Source organism: the organism of the source record quoted next, unplaced genomic scaffold, assembly GCF_019419815.1.
Source record: "Pyrus x bretschneideri cultivar Hongxiangsu unplaced genomic scaffold, Pyrus_bretschneideri_v1 Contig13, whole genome shotgun sequence".
NCBI lineage: Eukaryota > Viridiplantae > Streptophyta > Magnoliopsida > Rosales > Rosaceae > Pyrus > Pyrus x bretschneideri.
In genome coordinates this window covers 3,641,059-3,662,567 of record NW_025999424.1, presented here as the reverse complement: position 1 = coordinate 3,662,567, position 21,509 = coordinate 3,641,059, and the positions used below count along the sequence as shown (strand labels likewise).

The following is a 21,509-nucleotide window of genomic DNA, read 5'->3' as shown; positions in this document are numbered from 1 at the left end:
CTCAGGGACAGTCTTCATTTTTTTCTAAAAGACTAGACAAACATCCTAAATGGGCATGAAAATGCATATGCGAATTAGGTGAGTTAGTAACTATGAGGTTAACATGTTCGCTTCTTGTACTTTACTTTGAATCTCTCTTCTTGTGTATTAGTGACACATCCCTGGCCCGGCCCCCATCACATACCGGACTCAACTTTACCAGTAGCATAATATTTTCCGCTTTGGGCTCCGACCACACCCTCACAGTTTTGTTTCTGGAAAGTCACACGAGAACTTCCCAATGGGTTGCCCATCCTGAGAATGCTCTCGCCCGAACTCGCTTAACTTCGGAGTTCCGATGGAACCCGAAGCCAGTGAGTTCTCAAAAGGCCTTGTGCTAGGTAGAGATGGGAATATACATATAAGGCTTACAAGATCCACTCCGCTGGGCAATGTGGGTCACCCATTCTGGGATTGCTCCAGCCCAAACTCGCTTAACTTCAGAGTTCCGATGGAACCTGAAGCCAGTGAGCTCCCAAAAAATCTCGTGCTAGGTAGAGATGGGAATATACATAGAAGGCTTACAAGATTCACTCTCCTGGACGATGTAGGATGTTACAATTAGAATCGTTTGTAGTATTTAATTCACATTTAGCGGGGATCAATCCTATTTTGTAGGTCATGGACCGGCCCAGCCTAATCGTAGGGGTGGGCTTAATTTCAAATGGGAATACTCTAGGTCTTGCATTATAAATTAAGTTACATTTTTAAATTCTTTACTATATTATACCGAGCTCTTTAAGGGGGTGTTTGTTTGGGTTCACTAGCCTTCACTGGATTGGACTACATTAAAAATTAGTGTAGTTCCGTGTTTGGTAATCCCAGGGACTAGTTTTAGTGGGATTAAACGGGATTCGCCTCGACTAGAGACTTCGTTAGAGGTTCTTAGCGAAACCCCTCAAAATGCAGCAGACTACTAAGCCTTTCCTTCGTCTGCTTCGTCTGTTCACTACTCATCGTAATCAACGACCTCGACGTCAAATCCTCCACTCCTTCCCTGCATGGATCTTCTTTTCTCTCCCTGCTCTATCTCATTACCACCCACCCCTAAATCCCAAAATCGAATTAGCACCCACCGATGGGTCGATTCGATCTGAGGCCTAGATCGATGCCGGCGCCACCCCACTCCATTTCCCAAGGTCATCTCCCGCTCTCTCTATCTAAGTCTCGACGATGGCTACCACCGCCGTAGCACTGCGTCAGCTCGCTCAGAAGGAGGTTGAATTCAGATGATGATGGCCGCGAAGTCCATCTGGGCACAAAGAACTGATATTTTCAGATGGAAAGATGTAATGCGATATATCCTCAATCTTCCTCAGATTTGCTTATTTTTTTGGTAATATAATATGAATTTCAGCTTTTTGAATATGTTCCATTTGGTTTAATGGTGTTTGCAATGGTGGTTCTTTCTAATTTAAGCTGAGATTATAGAAAGCCCCATTTTCTGGGTTTGTATATATATGTGTATATATATACACACATGTACATACACGCACACATATATGTATGTATATGTTTTTGCTAGATCTGATGTATGTCTTTTGTATTATTTGTTCTTGTTGGTATATTTCCTTATTTGCAAAACCCACATGGATTCTTTTGTGTAAATTTGATATTTTTGGGGAAAAATTGTGATGGGTTGCTTTGTTGTGGATGGGTTTTTGTTTAAGTGTGAAACAAATTATCAATTGTTGGTTCTGAAATCTCAAGAATTTGCAATATCTAGTATGGTAGATGGCACTAGTGGCAATTGCTAGAAGAAGGAGGTTGGATTAAATACGGTATTTGAGTGACACCAACATACTTTGAACATAGAGAAGATGGAATGTTTAACAGGAATAACGTTAATATTTGGTTGGAATTGAAGTTGAAGAAAATAAAATATTTTGTAATATATCATGGGTTTTTTTTTTCATTTTTCTTATTATCCTACTTCTTAGTCCGACACTACACCAAACGCTTCACTAAACTAGTCCAGCTTAATCTAGTCTAAGCCAGTCCAACTTAGTCCCTGAAGCTAATCCAGTCCAAGACAGTCCGGTGCAACAAACACACCCTAAGCGTACTAACTAGCCGGTGTAGAGAGTACTAAAAGCCATCAAGCGGCTAACTTTATCCGGCAATTAATTTATACATGAGGACAACAAACACTAGGCTTAAGTGCTTGATTGCATTATAAATCAAGTTACGTTTCTAAATTTATTACTATATTATACCGAGCTTTTTTAGCGTACTAACTAACGGATGTAGAGAGTACTAAAAGCCATCAAGCAGCTAACTTTATTCGGCGATCAATTTATACATGATGCCAACAAACACTAGGTTCATATTATTTAGTACCATCCAGGGTGCTACACGGTGTGCCAAACGAGAGCTAACTCATTTGTTTTGCTCCAGTACATTTTCCCTCTTACAACTTGTCTTCGTGTTACAAAAAAAAAACTAATTCTTACTGAACCAAACGAGATGGTGGTGCTTATTTAAAAAAACCGCTTTTTTCCCGACCATTTAAGGTAATAGTGTAGCAACCAAACGCTGCCCTTTTATTCCGAGCAGTTTACCTTTGCATGAGAAGGAGAGAGAGGGAACAATAAAATCCGAGGATCATCACAACAACGTGGTAAGACCGTGTTTGGTTACGAGCAGAAACTTCTATGGCAACTCGACGGGGTTGATGTTCCATATGTCATTAGCATATTCGTGAATGGTTCTGTCACTGCTAAACTTGTACGAGCCTGCTGTGTTCAGGATCGACATTCTCGTCCATCTCTGTCACCAGAAAACATCAGGTAAAAACATTAGTGCTCAGGGCTATAAAACATGTTGAGATTCAGCAGAGTAAATGTATGCTGGCGATGTATCAGTACCAAGGAGGAATGTATGCCGCGAATTATCTCACCTGTTGGTCTCGATATGCCTCATCAACCTTCTCTTGGCATTCTATGTAACTGGGGAAGTCCTTGCCGACGAGGAAATAATCTGCACGGCCAAATCCTTCATTTCCTTCCAGGGATCCAATCAGTTCGTCATAATTGTCTGACCCAAAAACACCGCTTTTGACGAATTCCTTGACTTCTTCAAAACGTGGGTCTGGAACAAACTGCATAAAGAGAGACATCAAAATTGCATCACAAAGGCAGTTCTTAAACAATAACATGGGAATGAAAGTAACAATTTGGTTACTGAGACAAACCTTCCCCTCGGCTCGTTCTTTTCTCAGCCCAGCAATCTCATGAGCTTCAGCACCAAATAGGAAAAAGTTGTCTTCTCCAACCTCTTCTCTTATTTCAACATTGGCACCATCCAGAGTCCCGATTAGGATGCAGCCGTTCATTGCAAACTTCATGTTGCTGGTTCCACTGGCCTCCATCCCCGCGGTACTACAAAATAAATAACAATTGAATAAAGGTCGAAATAACATAACAGTTGGTTTGCACGTATGTTTAGCTTCAATCAGTTCCACTGAAGTCATTCCCGCTCAAGCTCCATGCCTTGTACGAGTAAGATCCCATGATATATTATCCAGCACAAGGAAGGCTCACCTAGATTTTTAATTTAATACACAACACTCTGAACTCTCTGGTCTACAAGTTACAAGTGTAATCGATGTACTTCAAGTTGGCTACGGCAAAAACTATAACTTCCCCAGCTAATCTGCTTGAATTTGACTATTGGCTATTCTCGCAAACCCTGCCAAACCCCTTTTTTCTACTAAACTATCAATTATTGCTTAAAACTTAAGCAGTGGAAATTTTTTAAAACCAATACTGATGCTTCTCCACTTACCCCTCGCAGACAGAAAAATCATGTGGCCAGCAAAAGTAAGAATCATATAACGAATAAGACCGCATTACCTGATGTGCTGTGAGAGCTCACTTGCAGGAATTAACTGTTCAGCAACACTGACATTGTAATCAGGGATGAAGACAACCTAATATGACAATCGATAATAAAAATTAGTGGGTTGGTAATTCAGATGAACTCACAGCAAATCGAAAATACACGCATGTAAAGATATTGTGTGTGTTTGTTCTTTTACAGAGCCAACTTATATTTACTGTAAGTCAATAAAGCATTGCAAATCACTTGTTTTTATCAAGTTGTTAATGCCAGGACACTATTAACACCGAAGATATCCATACCTTCAGTAGATCACCAATACTAGGATCACAATTCACTGTTGCCCCTACATCTGTGATAAATTTCACGATTCTCTTGGCTTGCACATACGTAGCAAATGCTTTTCCTCCAAACATACAAACTCGTGGAACAAACTTTGACTTCCTTTCCGAAGCACTCATTTCTTTCATTTTCTTGTAGCGGTAAACAATTCCCATAATGTTCATCAGTTGTCGCTTGTATTCATGAATACGCTTCACCTGAACAGAAACATGCGAATAAGAAAAGAGAACTTTGATTGAGGCATGATGAGAAACACAAGGAAATTTGTGCAGTGAATAAACCAACTATGCATGAAGTTGGCTGTGCAGGCCTCCATCTATTTAATACACATTTGGAGGAGATTTTAATGCATAGAAAATACCTGTATATCGAACATTGCATCAGGGTTGACAGAATATCCCGTTCTTTCTTTGATCAACGACACAACTTTCAACTTGTTGTTCCTTTTTGCTTCCCTCCATTGGGTTTGGAGGTCCTGATTATCTGCAAACTATAACAAAATCAAATAACTGAGATAAGTATTGGCCATAACACCGAAACTGCAAAATTTATACAAAAGTCAACATAAACTCCAAATTGTTTATTCTTATGCTTTTTACCTTTCGTAATTCAGCCAGTTTTTCAGTATTTAAGACCCAGTCTTCCGTGCCAATCCACTTCGTTATAATGTTACTTAAATCTGGATTACAGAAGCGGATCCATCTTCTCGGTGTCACACCATTTGTTTTGTTTTGAAATTTATTAGGCCACAACTGCCAAATTTGCAGCGGTTAGAGATCGATAGAAAAGCAATTTTTGAACCTTGAAAGAGCCTTGTCTTTACAAAAACCGTCAAGGCTTACCTTATAAAATGAATTAAATACTTCATCTTTCACTATCTTACTGTGTATTTCAGCAACACCATTTACTGCATGACCACCCACAACACACAGATTCGCCATACGTACTAACTTCGGTGGTTCCAGCACAACCTTTTTTTGTTTTTCCTCTTCGTGTTTCTTCACAGGTACGTTTTCTTCATCAGCAGATTCGTCAGCAGACTCATCTTCCTCTTTTGAATCTTCAATTTCTTCACTGGGAACAGTAATGGAACTCTTTTTGGGTTTAACAATCAAATCCGCAAATTTGGCAGGCAAGTCAACATTTTCTAATATTCTCATCTCCTTAAGTTTCTTATCTAATAAATCATAGTCTGCTGTGTGATACTCCGAAATTATGGTCTGAATGAGCTGCAGAATTTGCAAACACAAGAAATCCAATTTAAAATCTCCAAAGGTAAGAACTGTTTAAATTTAGTACACAGTCCTGCTTTACCTCCTCATCAATCATCTCTATGATCTGAACGTGTCGAGGAAGCAGTTTCTCCATAAGTTCCAAACTCCATTTCTCCAAGGCCTCAGGTAGAACAGTATGGTTTGTATATGCAACCGTTCTAGAACACACGTGACAGGATGTAAGGCAAAAGAAATTGCTACAGTTAAGCATGTACCACTAACAAGTCTTCCTACATAATCACAAAAGGTGTTACCTTTGAGTAATATTCCACGCCTCCTTCCAGTCCAAGCCCTTCAAATCAATCAAAATTCTCATCAGATCAGGGATGCAGAGGGTTGGATGAGTATCGTTCATCTGCACTGCGACCTTCTCGGGGAACTCTTGCCATTTGACATTTGCTCCAGATCTTCTCTCAAAACGTGCAACGATATCTTGAAGAGATGCAGAACATAAAGTATATTGTTGCTTCAAACGAAGTGCCTTGCCCTCCATTGATTCATCTCCAGGATAAAGTATGTAGCAAATCTGTTAATCATTGGAAAAACAGATATAAAACCGGAAATCTATATTTTCGGATCAAATTGACTGAGGGCTGATGAAAACCACATTCATTACAAGAAAGATTTATGAAAATGAGCGGACACAAGCCTGTTTTCTCTGGAGCAGTTAAAAGGGAAATTGGAAAATAAAGAAAACCGAAAGGAAAGGAGCACAATATACAACCTTTTCAGCATTTGCTAAAGCTTCAGATGCCTTCGTGTGCTCTCCAGAATTAAAAGCATACAAATCAAGATCCTGTGATGAAGCTTTCGTCGACCAAAGCCGCAAGTTGACCGTGGTTTTAGTTTTGTATCCTGGTATTGGAACATCATAGGCAACAGCATCTATGTCTTCTCCCCCAATCCAATGTCGTTTTCCATCCGATCCAGTAACAACCTTTCCATAGAATTTTATTGGATAGGAGACATCATTTCTCACAATCTCCCATGGATTGCCCATCTGCAAGATTCAGTAACTAATAAGACATAACGATTTCACCAAAAACCTTTAAAGAAGGTGAGTTGTTGAAGCGAAATATAAACACAGAAAGCATGCATACCTCAAGCCAATCCTCAGCAACTTCTTCTTGACCATCTTTTGTAATTCGCTGTTTAAATAAGCCATACTTGTACCTGAGTCCATAACCCCAAGCCGGATAATTTAAAGTTGCCAAAGAGTCCAAGAAGCAAGAGGCAAGCCGACCAAGACCCCCGTTTCCAAGTGCAGCATCTGGCTCCTATAATCAAATCATCTATATAAGTTGGTTGCACCAACACACGAACGCAAAGCATGGAGAGAAGAAAGAGAGCCATAACTAACGCAAAATTGATATGAATGTCCTGCAACCAAATTTTAACGAAAAAGTAAAGACTAGTCGGAACCTCACCTGGTTAGCAACATTTTCTAATTTGTGTCCAAGTTTGCTTAAAGCCTCAGCATATGCACCATCTAGCTCTAAATTACCAACGGCATTTAACAGCGCTCTACCCTACAAAAACAGAACTTTATGAAACGAGGCATATTGCAGGCTATAGGTGACAGAAATGCACATCCGCACTTGTGGGAAACAAATACAGGGAATTGATGACAAACCTGCAAAAATTCCATTGACAAATAATATGCCTGCTTTGCATTCAATTTTTCATAATAATTATTTGTTGCATTCCAGTTAACAATGAGCGCATCACGAACACTTTGTGCAGTTGCATAGAAGGCCTTTGGAAGCTCAAATTGCTCCGGAGAAAACAACGGGGTGAACTCTGCGTGGTATTTGATGCTTGAAGCGATGGATGCAGCATCTGGTGTGAATGAGCTGAATGCGCTTGCAGCATCTAAGTAAAAAATAGAGAGTGCTAAATTGAGTAAAACACAATATCTCGAATCATTACATTAAAACATAAGGAAGAAAGGCACAATCTCTCCAATATATATATATATATATATATCAAAATTGAGAATTTGATGGGGATGATCCTAAACCCTCCCAGCAAACCAATCACATATCTACCATGTCAGCATAAAAAAAGGATCCGAAACCCATCAGCTAACACGCGCCATCTATCGATTCAAGATAGCTAAAATCCATCTTAACCAGATGATTTTCAAGCTCTCAGCCATCTAATTAACAAACCCCATGTTCAAAAACTCCTCAAAATTTAAGTTTGATTGGAAACACGGATAGTAAATTATCATCACCGGATGAACAAAGCATGGATCTGTAATACATTTTTTATGTAAACTAATCGAGTGACGAACAATCAAAGCATCACAGAAGAGAGAGGAAGATGAGGAGGAGGACCTTGTTCGATGATCGGATCCTTGAGCTCGTGAGGCTTGTCCAGAACGTTTTTCACGGAGAAGGAAAACGACCGCCTCCGATTCGAGGTCCTTGTGAACAAAAGCTTGGATTTGTTCTTCCTGGAACAGAAATCGATCAATTTGGATTGCGACTTGCAATGCCACACTGCCTCTGGTCCGCTGCGAGTTGCAGAGAATTGGGAAGCTGCCATTGCTGTAAAATGTTCTCTCAGAAGAAGAACACGACTCTCTCAGTGTTTGAGTTTCTAAGTCACTGAGCCACCGAGACTCGTTCGTTTGTTTGTGAATGTGATGCGGACACTACTGCGATTATGAGGATCTACCTTCTTATCTCCTTTCACGAGACTTCACTCTCTACTTCACTCTCTCTCTCTCTCTCTCTCTCAGTTTCCATTGATCACGGGCCCCACTCTGTTTCTTTTACTAAATGCACTCTGCACTTCTGATTCATATGACAGTTGAGAAGTGGTGCATCCGTACCAGTGGTTTCATCTTACATGAAATGTTCCACCGAAGTAGTACGTACCCGTTAATATGTGAGAAAAACATAGGCATGACGGTATATTAGTGGATTAATACATCTGTGACGATGAACACATTTCACATAAATCATTCTTTTTAGTTAAGTTACTCTGTCCACTCTTTCATGTTGGATTATGTGGCCAAGTGGCCATATACTTTAGAATAAACAAAACAAAGGTGGACAACACCTTTCCTTGTTTTGGGGAGAAAAAAAAGGGAAAAGCAACAACACCTTTTATTATTGTGTTTGTTCTCTTCACCACCCGTGAGTTTTGGCTCCTTCATAATGGAGGGTTTGGTTGCTTTCTTCCATTCGGTTGTGTGGTAGAGAGAGAGAAGAGAGCTGCAACCCTTTTGTTTTCAGAGGAGAAAAATAGAGAGCAAGGAGAGCAGAGGAGAGAGCATTCGGCTCTCCCATTTGAAACAGTGCTGCTCCTTCCCATTTGTTTGTAATCCCCTTTTGTTAGTGATCACTCAATCAAAGATATTTGTGCTACATTTTGTGGCTTTTGGGAGAGAAGGAATTTGGTATATGTTTCCATCTTCTCCATTTGTTCTTTGTGAGAGTGAGAGCTACTGGGTGTATGTGGGCTATTGGGTTTGAGAGTTAAAACTCTATTTGTAATCTCCTTTTGACATTAGTGGAATTTTCTCGCTGTCTCGGAACTGGATGTAGGCTTACGCCGAATCAGTATAAATCCTTGTGTTTTTTTTGGATTATTTGTCTTGTCATATTTTGCCGTATTAGCTTTGGTTTCACATTTGAAGCTTCCGCACAACATTTCATTCCAAAAATAAAGTATTATGTGTGTGATTTTATTATAAGGGTATTTGAATTGAATATCGTAGGACTATGTGAAAAAGTTGTATCATTTTGTTCTATTGTCATTTGGTTAAGTTTATTTTCTTTATCTAAATTTGAATCTTCTTATTAAAAATCAACTAAAATTAAATTAGAATGTTGATTGTGAAAAGGAACAAAAAATTGATATTTCAGCAATAATCAACTTTAAAGTTCAGAGATTAGCTACAATACTTATAAGTATTTAATGTAATAACTCTTTGAGCGTCAAATATATTCATGTGAAGAAAAATGATAAAAGTGAGACTCTATATGGACTCTGAGCCACCCCACTTTTAGCACTGGAATTCACGTTAAACTGTGGGGTGATAGATAGTCCATAAAGTCATTTTAGTATTTCTCTTCATGTGAATATATTATTTAATACAATTACCCTAACTACCACTACGGTTTAGCAATATTCCTCTAACTTATAAGTGAGAGGTTTTAGGCTCGATTCTAGCAAAAGACGAATTTGTACCACATTATTATTAGCATATTGTGAAACTAAATCCACATCCTCCTCTTTAATAGAGATAATATCGTTTTTAAAAAGAAAAATACAATTCCACTAATTATTATAGTCAAATCTTAAGGTGTAAACACAAATTTTGATATGGTTACCACATCATCCACATGGCATGCCTTTATTTGTTGATTATGATGAGTCAACTCTTTTGACTAATTTAGAGCCAGTTGAGTGCAACATTTGCATGGTTTCTGCAATTGCACTGGATCTGGATCTCTCTTCAATCTGTATTAATTTTTCATAAATAAAATATATAAATATGAAGAAATATGGCAACAAATTTCGGATCAAACCGGCATCGATTGGAGCTATTTTTCAGTCTAAATTACTACTTTAAATAAATTGACAGTTTTAATATTATATTCTGTCTATGATTGCACAGAGAGATTTTTAAATGTAATCAGCATATAGGGTGGTACATCGCGTGTTACTACACAAATGGTGAAATATATATGTTAAAAAATTAATAACTTAAATAATAAAATTTTCTACTATTTACATAAAAATACGCGGTGTACCATCTATATTTCCATTGTAAAAAAAATTCTTGATTGCACGGGTTTATATCTCTGGTTCGTTTTATTTGCACCATCCACTTGTAAACATGTCATTTGATGAGTCACAAGCGACGACCACCATTGGTTCAGATTTTGGTGAAGCTAGCAACCAAAACTGCTGATTTCATCAATTCCTCATTTTTATCCTGTTTTTAAACCATATTTTATAAATCATATCATTTGATGATTGATGGTTGAAGGATGATTTAAAGAAAAAATCAAACAATAATCGTCGTATTATGTGGTTTATAAAATATAGTTAAAAATTGATATGTCTAACATCACCTTATAAAAATGAGAGAGTATGAGATCGATGAACTTGGAAATAGAGAAAGTGAAAAATAAGAATCAAATCAACTAGTCCTTTTAGTTGATCCCACATTTCCAACTTTGAGTATACGAGTATTGATTTTAAGGCGAGACTCACATCTCTTTTCTCGGATCCTAACAAAATTTGTAAAAATGTGTAAACTCCAAGGTTGTAATGATTTTCTCTTTGAGTCTTCTCATACTCAATTCTAGTAAGTAAGGACATGTAGGGCCACTTAACCAAATGGACTCCAAAACCGTTGACTATACAAAGACCAACAAAAGAAAAACCATCAGCCTGGGGGCCATGCCACGTGATAGTCACGTCACTTTCTGATCTAAAGTGTAATAAAGTTACGTGCTTTAATTATCGGATCATCCAAATCCTTAAATTTTCAAATTTTATAGTTTATTGCTACTTGGACAGCATCCATGGCAATGGAATCAAATTCTACTCAAGACCCAAACCCCCATTTCCTCTACCATAAACCCATCATTTCCTTCCTACACTTCACCTTCTTGGCTTCCACAAATGGCCTCCCACCTCCACCTCCACCACCCTCACCCTCACCCTCACCACCACCAACCCCAACTCCCCACCACCGCCATTTGCTGCACCAGCTCCTACAACACCTGCTGCTGCACCCAATCCCACCACCCCTGTCCACCACTACCAGCAGCCACGGACCCACTTCTCCAAGCCCTCGCTTCTCAGCTCCTCCAGTCTAACCCACCAGATCCCTACTCTTCCCACCCCAATCACCACACCCACAAATCCCACGACCCAAAACATCGTTTCCACCACCAAGAACAGCAAGACCAACTTATCTTCTCCCTCCTCTCCCGCATCGAAGCCCTCGAAGCCTCCCTCCACCACCACTACTCCTCCTCCTCCCACCGTTCCCACTCTCCGTACTCGCGGTCTCTCAGAGACTCCGCCGCCCGAGTGATTCAAACCCACTTCCGTGCTTTCCTCGTTCGCAGATCACAAACCCTCAGGCAGCTCAAAGACCTCGCATTCATCAAGTCTGCTTTCACCTCTCTCAAATCCTCGATTTCCAGTGAAACCCACTTGGATTTTCACGCCATTTCTCAGAAATCCATCGATTTACTTCTCAAGCTTGACTCGATTCAGGTAAATAATTTCATGGGTAAATTGCAATTTTACTATTTTTTTTATAAAGTTACTGCCTTTTTTGTTATTTTTTTAGAGGTTTTTGGTTGTGCACTTTGTTTCCAGAGCGGCGATCCGATTGTTAGGGATGGGAAGAGGTTGATTAGCAGAGATTTGGTAAGGTTTTTGGAGTTCATTGATGGGGTTGTTATGAAAAGGCATGGGCTTTCACTGAAAGCAGTGAAGAATGTGAGGATTGGTCAAAATGTTAACAAATCACGGGTTTTGCCCGCCAAGTGCGGTGGCGATTTGGGAAGGGATCAGAGGGAGAAGATTGAGAATTTGAGGGATAGGATCGAGAAGATTCGTGGGTTTGCAAGAGTTTCGGAGAATGATGAGGAAGATGTGGAGCTTGAAGGGTTTCAGCATGTCAGTGATGAAGATGAAGAAAACCTTAGACTTCGATTTAAAAATGGGGTGTTGGTGAAAAGGCATGGGCTTCAACCTAAGGTCAAGAAAAATGTGAGCTTTGCGGAAAATGGGAATGTGTATCGGGTCATTAGCAACTCCGATGAACCAGTTTCGAGTGGGGATGGGAGTGATTCTAGTGATGATCATGGAGAGCTTATTGGGAACCTTTGCAGTGAGGTTGAAGAAGTTAAAGCCTTTGTTCAGGAGACTGAGGAGGATGACGAGGAGGCATTCACAGAGAATGGTGGATCACCAGAGGCTAGTAGTGATGGAGAAAGAAACCCTAGAGCCAGAATGATTCCGAGAAGAGAAGATATATATGAAACCAAAGGCCATGGTCAGGCTCGGAATGAGTATTTGTTATTCTCAGCTCCTTTGCCAGTGAAGATGGAGTCGAAAGCTGATATGGTAAAGAGAAACAAGCCTGTGAAACTTGTGAAATGAAGGAATGTAACCTGAGTTTATGTTTGGGTCCTACAGTTTGTGTGTGGCTGTCGGGGTGGAAATTAGGTCTTCGCCATTGTATCATCCACAAATGTCATTCTAATCGTTAGGTTTTGGTCGATTAGTAGAACACCAAGAAATAGATGTCGGATGGGTGTTTGATCCTTTCCCTCGGCTGCTGATAGAGGGAGTCCGAACACTATTCTGTAAGATGTAACCTTCCACCTAAAGATTCTCTGTATTTTGGATGATGAATTTAACCTGATTTCTTTCGACTTTTTACTGCTTCCTGTTTGTTCTCTCTTTCAAACGTTTACCAATTAAAAGGAATTAGGGTTTTCGAATTTATAGAAATCTCTTCAAAGATACAAAGACACCTAAGTTCATGTTACGGAAACCCAGTGCAGATTAATGAAACTTATTTCAAGAGGAAAATGGAAACCAGAAAGCCAAGTACTTCAAATCTTAAGCTGCATCTCTAAACGTAATGCTTGGAATTTTTTTAACATGAATTTATATTCAACGAACAGACAAAAGAAAGAAAAACCTCGAACTTGAATGAATGTCAGTCTCATATCCTCCATCTACTTGCTGCGTTGGCAAACGTTTAGTTTTTGTTGTCCTGCAAAAGAGAGAAAACCATGTAAGAGAAGGTGCGGATGTTCGACGCAGAGGAATGACTATCTCAACAAAAGTAACTTACATCTGCATTTTTTTTTTATCTGAATCCTTAATCACTGGCCTGACAAGTATTTGTTGAAGTTATTTTCTTCAGAAGAGTCCTTTCTGGTGGTCGACGGGAACTATCAGCCTACCTGTCTAGCAATTGCGGCGTCATCTCCCTTGATAGCTTGTCCTAGCCCTAGTTTCTAGTTTTGAGGCATGGATTTCATGGCGTTTTGCTTGGCACTGACAATTTTTACCCTAGCCTCTCTTAATGCGTTGAGTGCCACCTTAAAGATTTGGTCAGATGCCATCCCTTCCTCTGCACATTTAATGGCTTCCTGGTACAGAAGATTGTATTGCAAGTTCCTGCCCTTTTGAGAATTTCCCTGTAATTCGACACACGGAAGGACATCCAACATAGCCTCTTCCTTCGCATTTCGGGTCCATCTCTTTAAGATATAACACGGTGGGAGGGTAAAGACATTTGTGGCTTTAAACACTGCAAGCACATGTCTGCAGAGGATCCCTTCAAATTCAAACATCTTGCAACTGCAACTAGCTAGTTGTTCACCTATGTTAAAAGCTACGAAATAAATTTTATGTTCTTCGTTGAATCTTGCTACCTCATAAGTTCTTGTTCCTTCGTCCTCTGCACTTAATTTCACAGCAAACAGAAGGGATTCAAAAATTTCATCCTGAAATATGGTGAACATGTTTCTTGTGTAGATGTCTGCTCCTTGCTTTTCCACAGGAAGTGGTGTTTTTAGAACCGGTTTAGTATAAAAAGTTTCGAACTCCGCCTTTGCTTCTTTCTCATATCTCTCATCTAAAGCCTTCTCATATTGCGCTGCAAAATCTTGTAAGGTAGTTCCAGCATTCACATAGCCATCAAAAAGTGAGTTCACACTCCCACTCCGCTGGGCAGCATACAGCCCGGCAAAGAATGTGTCTCTTATGTATACCGGAACCCACAATTTGCGATCAATATAAAGCGATTGAAGCCAATCACTCTCTCTAAGACTGTACTTATCAAGAAGCATCTGCCAAGCTGATTCAAACTCATCAGGTGTCTCGCTCTTGTTAATGCATCTATCAAATTCAACTTGAAAAGTCCTTGGGGTTACACTATATACATTTCCCATTTCCTTCGGCATTTTGCTTATGATATGCCACTTGCAAAATCGATGAATTGATTGAGGAAAAACTTGTTGCACTGCTCGACTTATAGTTGGGTCATAATCGGTTATAATTAGACCTGGCTGCCGTCCAGACATTGCCTCAAGCCAAGTTGTGAAGAGCCAAATGAAGGTAGATTCAGACTCATCTGCAAGCAATGCACAACCGAACAGAACTGAATGTTTGTGATGATTTACTCCAGTGAATGGCGCAAATGGCATTTTGTACTGGTTCACTTGATAAGTAGTATCAAAGGCTACAACATCGGAGAAACAGTTGTAAGCGATTCTTGATCTTGTGTCAACCCAAAAGACGCTACTCAGCCTCTCTTCTTCGTCAACCTGTATTGCATAATAAAATGCTGGATCACTCGCTTGCATAACCTTAAAAAACCCAAGCAAACTTTGGGCATCGATGCCAAAAGTGCTCAACCGGCCTCTTCCAATATAATTGGCATCACTCTGCACAGCAAATGCCATCTTTCCAAAACTGCCAGAATCAGCCAAGACATCTGCGGAAGAATCCAAAGACAATCCCGGAGAACTGAAAGAGTTGCTACAACTTTTGTCAGGATCAAAACCCTGCTTATGCGACCTAAGAAAATGCCGCATAGCAGGAGTGACCAGCTCATGATTATGGTCCTTCTCTAGCTTCACCACATACCATCTCCCATTTTCGCGCTTCCTAACAGTCATCAGAGCCTTGCAACCTTCCCTAGTGATTGCCCTAGCACGCCTTCTCTTCACATCCTCGCCCGAATCTCTCTTTGCATTTTTCTCCCGGCGGAACCCTTCTTTAGAACAACAAAACTCCCTAGATATAATCGAATTATCCTTCTTCGAGCGGTAATATGAGTTCACGCGAATGCTAAACCCCGTTTGTTTAGCATACGCATTGTAAAAATTCCTAGCATCGTCTTCGGAGGTAAACTCCATACCCAATGTGGGCTCTATAATCCCACCTCCTACTAACCGTGACAAGTCAATCTCCACATCACCCTCTTTGCCATCATCCAACACCACCGGAGCTTCGACATCCTCTACGACACAATGTCCATAGCTTTCGCCTTCCAATGCCACATTCGAGTCCACTACCTTACCTCCGCATTCACCGGAAGGCTCTGCCTCCATGATGATATACTGTTCAATTTCAATGCCCTCTTGCATTACAAAATTAGAGGGTACCCTCCATTTCCGAAAGCGAAAACCTTACAAATTACAGCTCAAAACTAAAGGGTACCCTTCAACTCTGTAGCAAATTTAAGTGAAAAAACACTCAAATTCTCATTCTTTGCATAAAAATATGAAAAATCATGCGAATTTTGGACCCAAATCAAAATTCTGCTACAAAATATTAGACAGTTATCTAAGAACTCAGATTAAATTACCAGAAACTCCCTCTCGAAGTCGTCAGAGTATTAAAGTTGATAAATTTAAAGGGTTTTCAAAATTTACCTTACAAATTTTGGAGTTGCAGAGAGTGAGAGCGAGAAGAAGGAGAGGTGATGGGAGTTTTTAAGAGACGAAAATGCGCGCCGCCGCGGACCAGAGGAATGGGAGGACTACAATTACGCTCCGCTTTCGCTTACCGAATACAAACACTACGTGAGCCGTCCGATGGTTTAAGTTGGGCGAGGTGTATTGGGAGATCGGACGGCTGATACGCTTCGTCCATAGGCTGAAATAAAGCCCATTAGGCCATCTCCAACCGAAGGCTGGCCAGATGGCTCGTTTGAACCCTCTGACTCTCTAAGAAATTAATATTTTATTAAACAGTGCATGATCATATTTCTTATTATCTTCAACTGGGGGTCAAAGGGCTAGAGCACTCATTTTAGTCCTGTTACAAAAAATCATCTCCAACCGAGGGTCATAGAGCCAATATAATTTTTATGTTGTTTAATGTTATTTAATGTTGTTTAATATTGTTTAATGTTGCTTCATGTTACTTAATGTTATGTAATGTTTAATGGTTTAGGAAGTTACAGAGAAAAAAAATTTACAATTTTTAAAACAAATTTTGTAATTAAAAAAAAGTAAAAAAAATATAAAAAAAAAATAACGGCTAGCTGACGTCAACTAGTTACCGTTGGTTTTCAAATTCTGGCCTGGCCCTGGGCCGGTTAGCCCTTAGGCCGTTTTTTTGTCCAGTGAGACCCATGAGCCCTTTGACTTGACTCTCAGTTGGAGATAGTTTTCAGGTTATTTTTGACCCTCTGGATCCTTCGGTTGGAGATGGCCTTATATTAGTTTTGTAGGCTTTGATTATCCGGATCTGTTTAATTATGAGAATTGTTTCAGTTCCGAGTTAGGTCAGTTGGTTAAGATTTGCGTCCAACTCTTTTTTCACAAGTTCAAAATCCTCTCATGTATTTGTTTGTTCTAAAATATCACATGTATTTGTTTAATTATAAGATTTGTTTCAATTTAGAGAAATTTTGAAATAGGTCCAATTTTATAGGCCACATTTTGAAACAGGTCCAAATTTTAGTGACTTTTGACTTTTGGAATAGGTTCAATTTTTAGTTACTTTAGACCCATATCAAAAGACCATTAGATCAGTTGGCTTCTGCCTTTTTCTTCATGAGTTCAAATTCCTCGATAGATTTGATTGTTCTAAAATATCACATTTGTATCCAAATAAAATTGTAAGGATCGTTTTTCTTGTCCTTCCTTTTGGCATTGCTTCAAAATTCAAGACTATTCATTGACCTAAATCAAATTTTCAATTTAAGAATATTTAGAGCAAGTTTAAAGAAAAGGTGGTTGTAATTAATATTTAACGATGTGAATATCTAAATCTTAAGCAAAGATAAATTAAGAACTCTTCGGAATCTAGATGATCTTTTCTATTAGACTTTGTATTACTTGAAGAGCAAGTTATTTTCTCATCATGATTACTATAAATAGGTCACAACAAAGATAAACTAGTAAAAGCCACCATTTTTAGAAGATTTCAATCACGTCTCCAATGAATTCTACTATTGCAAATTCATTGATGCTTTTGAAATTCGAACTTCAAATCCTCACCAGAAGAAAGGTTATAAGATCATTCTTTATTGCAAAAAAAAATGCAAACAGATATTCCTCTAGGGTACTCAAAATTCATAACTAATTACACCTTTAAACCGAAAAACTCAAACTTAAAGGCTTAAAATACAAATTCTCTCATATATTTGCGTCCCACTCTTTTTTCACGTTCTGAGTTAAGTCAGTTAGCTGAGAATTGTTTCAGTTCCAAGTTAGGTCAGTTGGCTGAGATTTGCATCCAACTCTTTTTTTTTTTCACAAGTTCAAATTCCTCTCATATATTTGATTGTTCTAAAATATCACTTGTATGTCTTTAATTATGCGATTTGTTGCAGTTCTAGGTTAAATTGGTTGGCTTCGCCTTTTTTTTTTTTTATTGAGTTCAAATTCCTCCGATAGATTTGATTGTTCTAAAATATCACTAGTATCCAAATAAAATTGTAAGGATCGTTTTTCTTGTCCTTCTTTTTTGCATTGCTTCAAAATTCAAGATTATTCTTTGACCTAAACCGAATTTTCAATTTAAGAATATTTAGAGCAAGTTTAAAGAAAAGGTTGCTAGTAATTAATATTTAACCGTATGCTTGTGTAAATCTTAAGCTTCTTTGGGATCTAGATGATTTTTTCTATTAAACTTTGTATTACTTAGAGAGCAAGTTATTCTCTCATCCTTATTACCATAAATAAAGAAAGTGTAAATTACACAGAATTACCTTAATTATTGGGTCATTAACAGTTTCATATGTTGTTTTTAAAAAGTTTCAATGTCATACCTTATCTACGAATTTGTTACAATTTCATACCTTCCGTCAATTGTCTGTCAATTCCTCCGTTAAAATGCTGACGTGGCATGAGGCGGGGCACACTTTATATTAAAAAAATTAATAAAATATTAATTAAAAAAAAAAAAAAACCAAACCCAGATCCCATCACCCCCATCCCCTTCATCATCTTCATCTTCATCTTCCCGTCCACCGCCCACACCCCCCCCCCCAACCCCCTAAAAAAAAAAAAAAACAGTTGAGGTGGTCTGGGGAAGGAAGGGTTGGGTGGGGTGCAATGATTTGGACAATTTGGGTTCAGATTTGTGAATTTTTTTTTTTTGGTTAGATTTTGAATGGGAGGGAAGGTGAAGAGAGTGGAGGAGAGGGAGGTGGGTGGAAAGCTCGGGAGGCAGAAAGGGAGGGGTTGCAGGTGGGGTTATGGGTTTGGAAGGAAGGTTTTTTTTTTGTTGGGGGAAGGACGGGGTGGACGGGAAGATGAAGATGATGAAGGGGATGGGGTTTCGTTTTTTTATTTTATTTTTATAATTAATATTTTTAATATAAAGTGGGCCCTTCCTCATGCCATGTCATCATTTAACAGAGGAATTGACATACACGGAAGGTATGACATTGCAACAAATTTGAAGATAAGGTATGACATTAAAACTTTTTAAAGACGAGGTATGAAAATGTTTATGACCAATAGTTGAGGTAATTCTGTGTAATTTATCCATAAAGAAATCATATTCCTGAATTCCTCAAGTCATTCTCCATCTTTCTCTCTCTCACCTGTCCCTCTCCAGTCGAGCTCTCTCTCCCTTCAGTAAAATTGGTCACAACAAAGGTAAACTAGTAAAAGCCACCATTTTCAGAAGATTTCAATCACATCTCCAATGATTTATACTATTGCATAATCATGATGTTTATGAAATTTGAACTTCAAATCCGCATCTGAAGAAAGGTTATCAATTGCTCTTTATTGCAAAAAAATGCAAACAGATATTCCTCTAGGGTACTCAAAATTCATAACTAATTACACCTTTAAACCCAAAAACTCAAACTTAAAGGCTTAAAATACAAAGCTTAAGCCCAGAAGTCCAATGAGCTACAGCATTACAAATGTTCCCTGAAATCGCTCGTCAACATAAGTGAAAATTTCGCAAACCTGCACAAATCAAAGAATTGCAGCAACAATACGTCATGACTGCTACAAACATTCAAAGTATAAAAATTACGCTCATATTGAGAGATCCACAAGATATAAGTAGCCACCCATCAGGAGGTCACAAGGGGAACAAGTCTCAAATTGGGTTGGTCATGTGCAACGAACAACAGTTATCAGTATCGAGAAACAGTTGGCTCAACCATGACTAAAGGTAAAAACAGCAATGTGAGTTGAGAGTTGAGGTTTAAAGCTATACATAATCTCGATTATCAGAGTCTTATCATGAGTCATGAGTCATGAGTCATGACCACTGAATAGAACTTGTCTTTGCAAAATCAATGCTCGTTGTACAGTTTAGACAAATCACACAGCGGCATTCACTCTGATATCAAAGTATCATGTTTTATGGTTAGAAGTTAAGAGCGTCTTAAGAAACCGGATTGTAAAATGGATTATAGATAGAACTAGTCTTTGGAAAACATTGGCTTGTAAGGATCTTTCATTGAGTAATGTACTGAACATCTTAGAACTTATTTCGATGATTTTGTCATAAACAAAACCGAATTGTGAAAAGGCTTAAAGTTAGAACTTATCTTTCCGGATGGCAAGGGTTTTTTAGAGAGTACTTGCACTGAACATCCCCGAACTTATTTCAATATAACTTGTCTTAACAAAACCGAATTGTAACGATACTTCGGAGTGTAAATGTACCGCACCTAATTGAACTTGTTTTTGAAAAACTGACTAACAGGGAGTACTGCTCAAGCGCATTTGGGAGGACAGGACATCTTTCTAAACATTGACACAAATCAAACACTGAGAAGCCAAATCACAAGAAGGAGAAGAACAAAGGCAAATAAGCCTTGAATATAATATTTTTGGATAGTTCCGGCCAAATCAAGAACTCACCTTACATTTCACAACCTCTAACTTCACTAAATAATTTATGATTTGATATCTATTTGTGCATTAAGTTTGATATATAATCTTTCCATGACAAAAAACTAAACACTCTGAAATAAAATAAGCTTAGGGCCGTTTGATAACCATTTCATTTACAGTTTTTGGTTTACGATTTTTGGATTTTTTTTATAAACAAAAATTAAAAACTGAAAACGAAATGGTTATCAAACAGCTCTACAGAAGTTAATCCAGTTTAAGCATTTTCACCATCAAAGAGGGAAAACACTACCTAACAATTTCGATTATCAAGATATAATCTTTTCATCAAAGAAACAGAAAAGTCAGTCACTCACATCATGAAGGCTAAGTTGGAATTAAGAAATAAAGAAATTTTACGATTCCCAGTAATTCCTATAGTGATTGAGACCTAAAGTTTCAATTTTTATTTCTTTACCCAAAATTACTCAGAAACAGAGAAAGCATCATTCATCCTCATTAATTAATAATTAAAAACCAAATTATGCATACAAACCCATTAATCAGACAACCAAAAACCCTAATAAAACCCAGACTAACAAAAACCCAACAAATTGAAGACCTGTGCGCACGCAAGTTCGAATTAGATTACAAAAACCCAACAAAAATAAGGGAAAATTAATCATATTTAGTGTAGATAAGACGGGATTTTACCCAGAAATTAATCAATTTCGGTGCTTGATTGGGTTCTGAACCTCCATGACGCTCTTGAGCTTGGGGGCGTAGAGAGAGTAAATAACAGCCTGCCGTTTGGCGACCTCCAGCTGAGCCTTGCCATCTGAGAACGCGGCGGATATGGCAGACGGGTCCGAAAGGTTCCGATTCTGACGAAACGCGTCGACGGCTCTGCGTTTCGTGTACTCCCTGATGTTGTAGTCGGTGAATTTGCGAGCCACTCGGAGAAAAGAGCGGAACATCGTGAGCACCTCCGCCCGAGAAGGAACTCCGGCCGCTGCACTCATGGCGGTTGTTATGGCGCCTCCTCTGAGCTTTCTCGAGAGCAGAAGAAACGGCGAGAGAGATTGAGAGAGTGTGAGAGACACTTCGAACACGCTCTGAAGAAACGAAAGTTTGCGGCTTTTTGCTCGTTAGCTTCCTATATTGGTGGAACAAGACGGTGCGTTTAATG

General features: G+C 38.8%; 3 protein-coding genes across 3 annotated transcripts; 1 reads left to right on the top strand and 2 right to left on the bottom strand.

The window, feature by feature from the left end:
- Nucleotides 1–2,342: 2,342 nt before the first annotated feature.
- LOC103951000 (alpha-1,4 glucan phosphorylase L isozyme, chloroplastic/amyloplastic) lies at nucleotides 2,343–8,242 on the bottom strand. The gene is made up of 15 exons (XM_048579002.1): nucleotides 7,835–8,242; nucleotides 7,129–7,367; nucleotides 6,923–7,024; nucleotides 6,596–6,772; nucleotides 6,220–6,495; nucleotides 5,750–6,021; nucleotides 5,536–5,653; nucleotides 5,064–5,450; nucleotides 4,821–4,973; nucleotides 4,583–4,711; nucleotides 4,182–4,418; nucleotides 3,894–3,970; nucleotides 3,233–3,419; nucleotides 2,939–3,139; nucleotides 2,343–2,808 (listed from the first exon to the last, which is right to left on the bottom strand). The coding sequence occupies exons 1-15, from the start codon at nucleotides 8,043–8,045 to the stop codon at nucleotides 2,692–2,694; spliced, it is 2,883 nt and encodes a 960-aa protein (XP_048434959.1). The 5' UTR covers nucleotides 8,046–8,242; the 3' UTR covers nucleotides 2,343–2,691.
- Nucleotides 8,243–11,004: 2,762 nt separating this feature from the next.
- On the top strand, nucleotides 11,005–12,923 carry LOC103951078 (BAG family molecular chaperone regulator 8, chloroplastic). Its single transcript, XM_048579001.1, has 2 exons — nucleotides 11,005–11,747; nucleotides 11,853–12,923. Exons 1-2 carry the CDS (start codon nucleotides 11,145–11,147, stop codon nucleotides 12,639–12,641), a joined length of 1,392 nt encoding a protein of 463 aa, XP_048434958.1. The 5' UTR covers nucleotides 11,005–11,144; the 3' UTR covers nucleotides 12,642–12,923.
- Nucleotides 12,924–13,095: 172 nt separating this feature from the next.
- On the bottom strand, nucleotides 13,096–16,067 carry LOC103950998 (protein FAR1-RELATED SEQUENCE 5). Its single transcript, XM_009362274.3, has 3 exons — nucleotides 15,938–16,067; nucleotides 13,345–15,731; nucleotides 13,096–13,263 (listed from the first exon to the last, which is right to left on the bottom strand). Exon 2 carries the CDS (start codon nucleotides 15,647–15,649, stop codon nucleotides 13,511–13,513), a length of 2,139 nt encoding a protein of 712 aa, XP_009360549.1. The 5' UTR covers nucleotides 15,650–15,731; nucleotides 15,938–16,067; the 3' UTR covers nucleotides 13,096–13,263; nucleotides 13,345–13,510.
- Nucleotides 16,068–21,509: the final 5,442 nt, after the last annotated feature.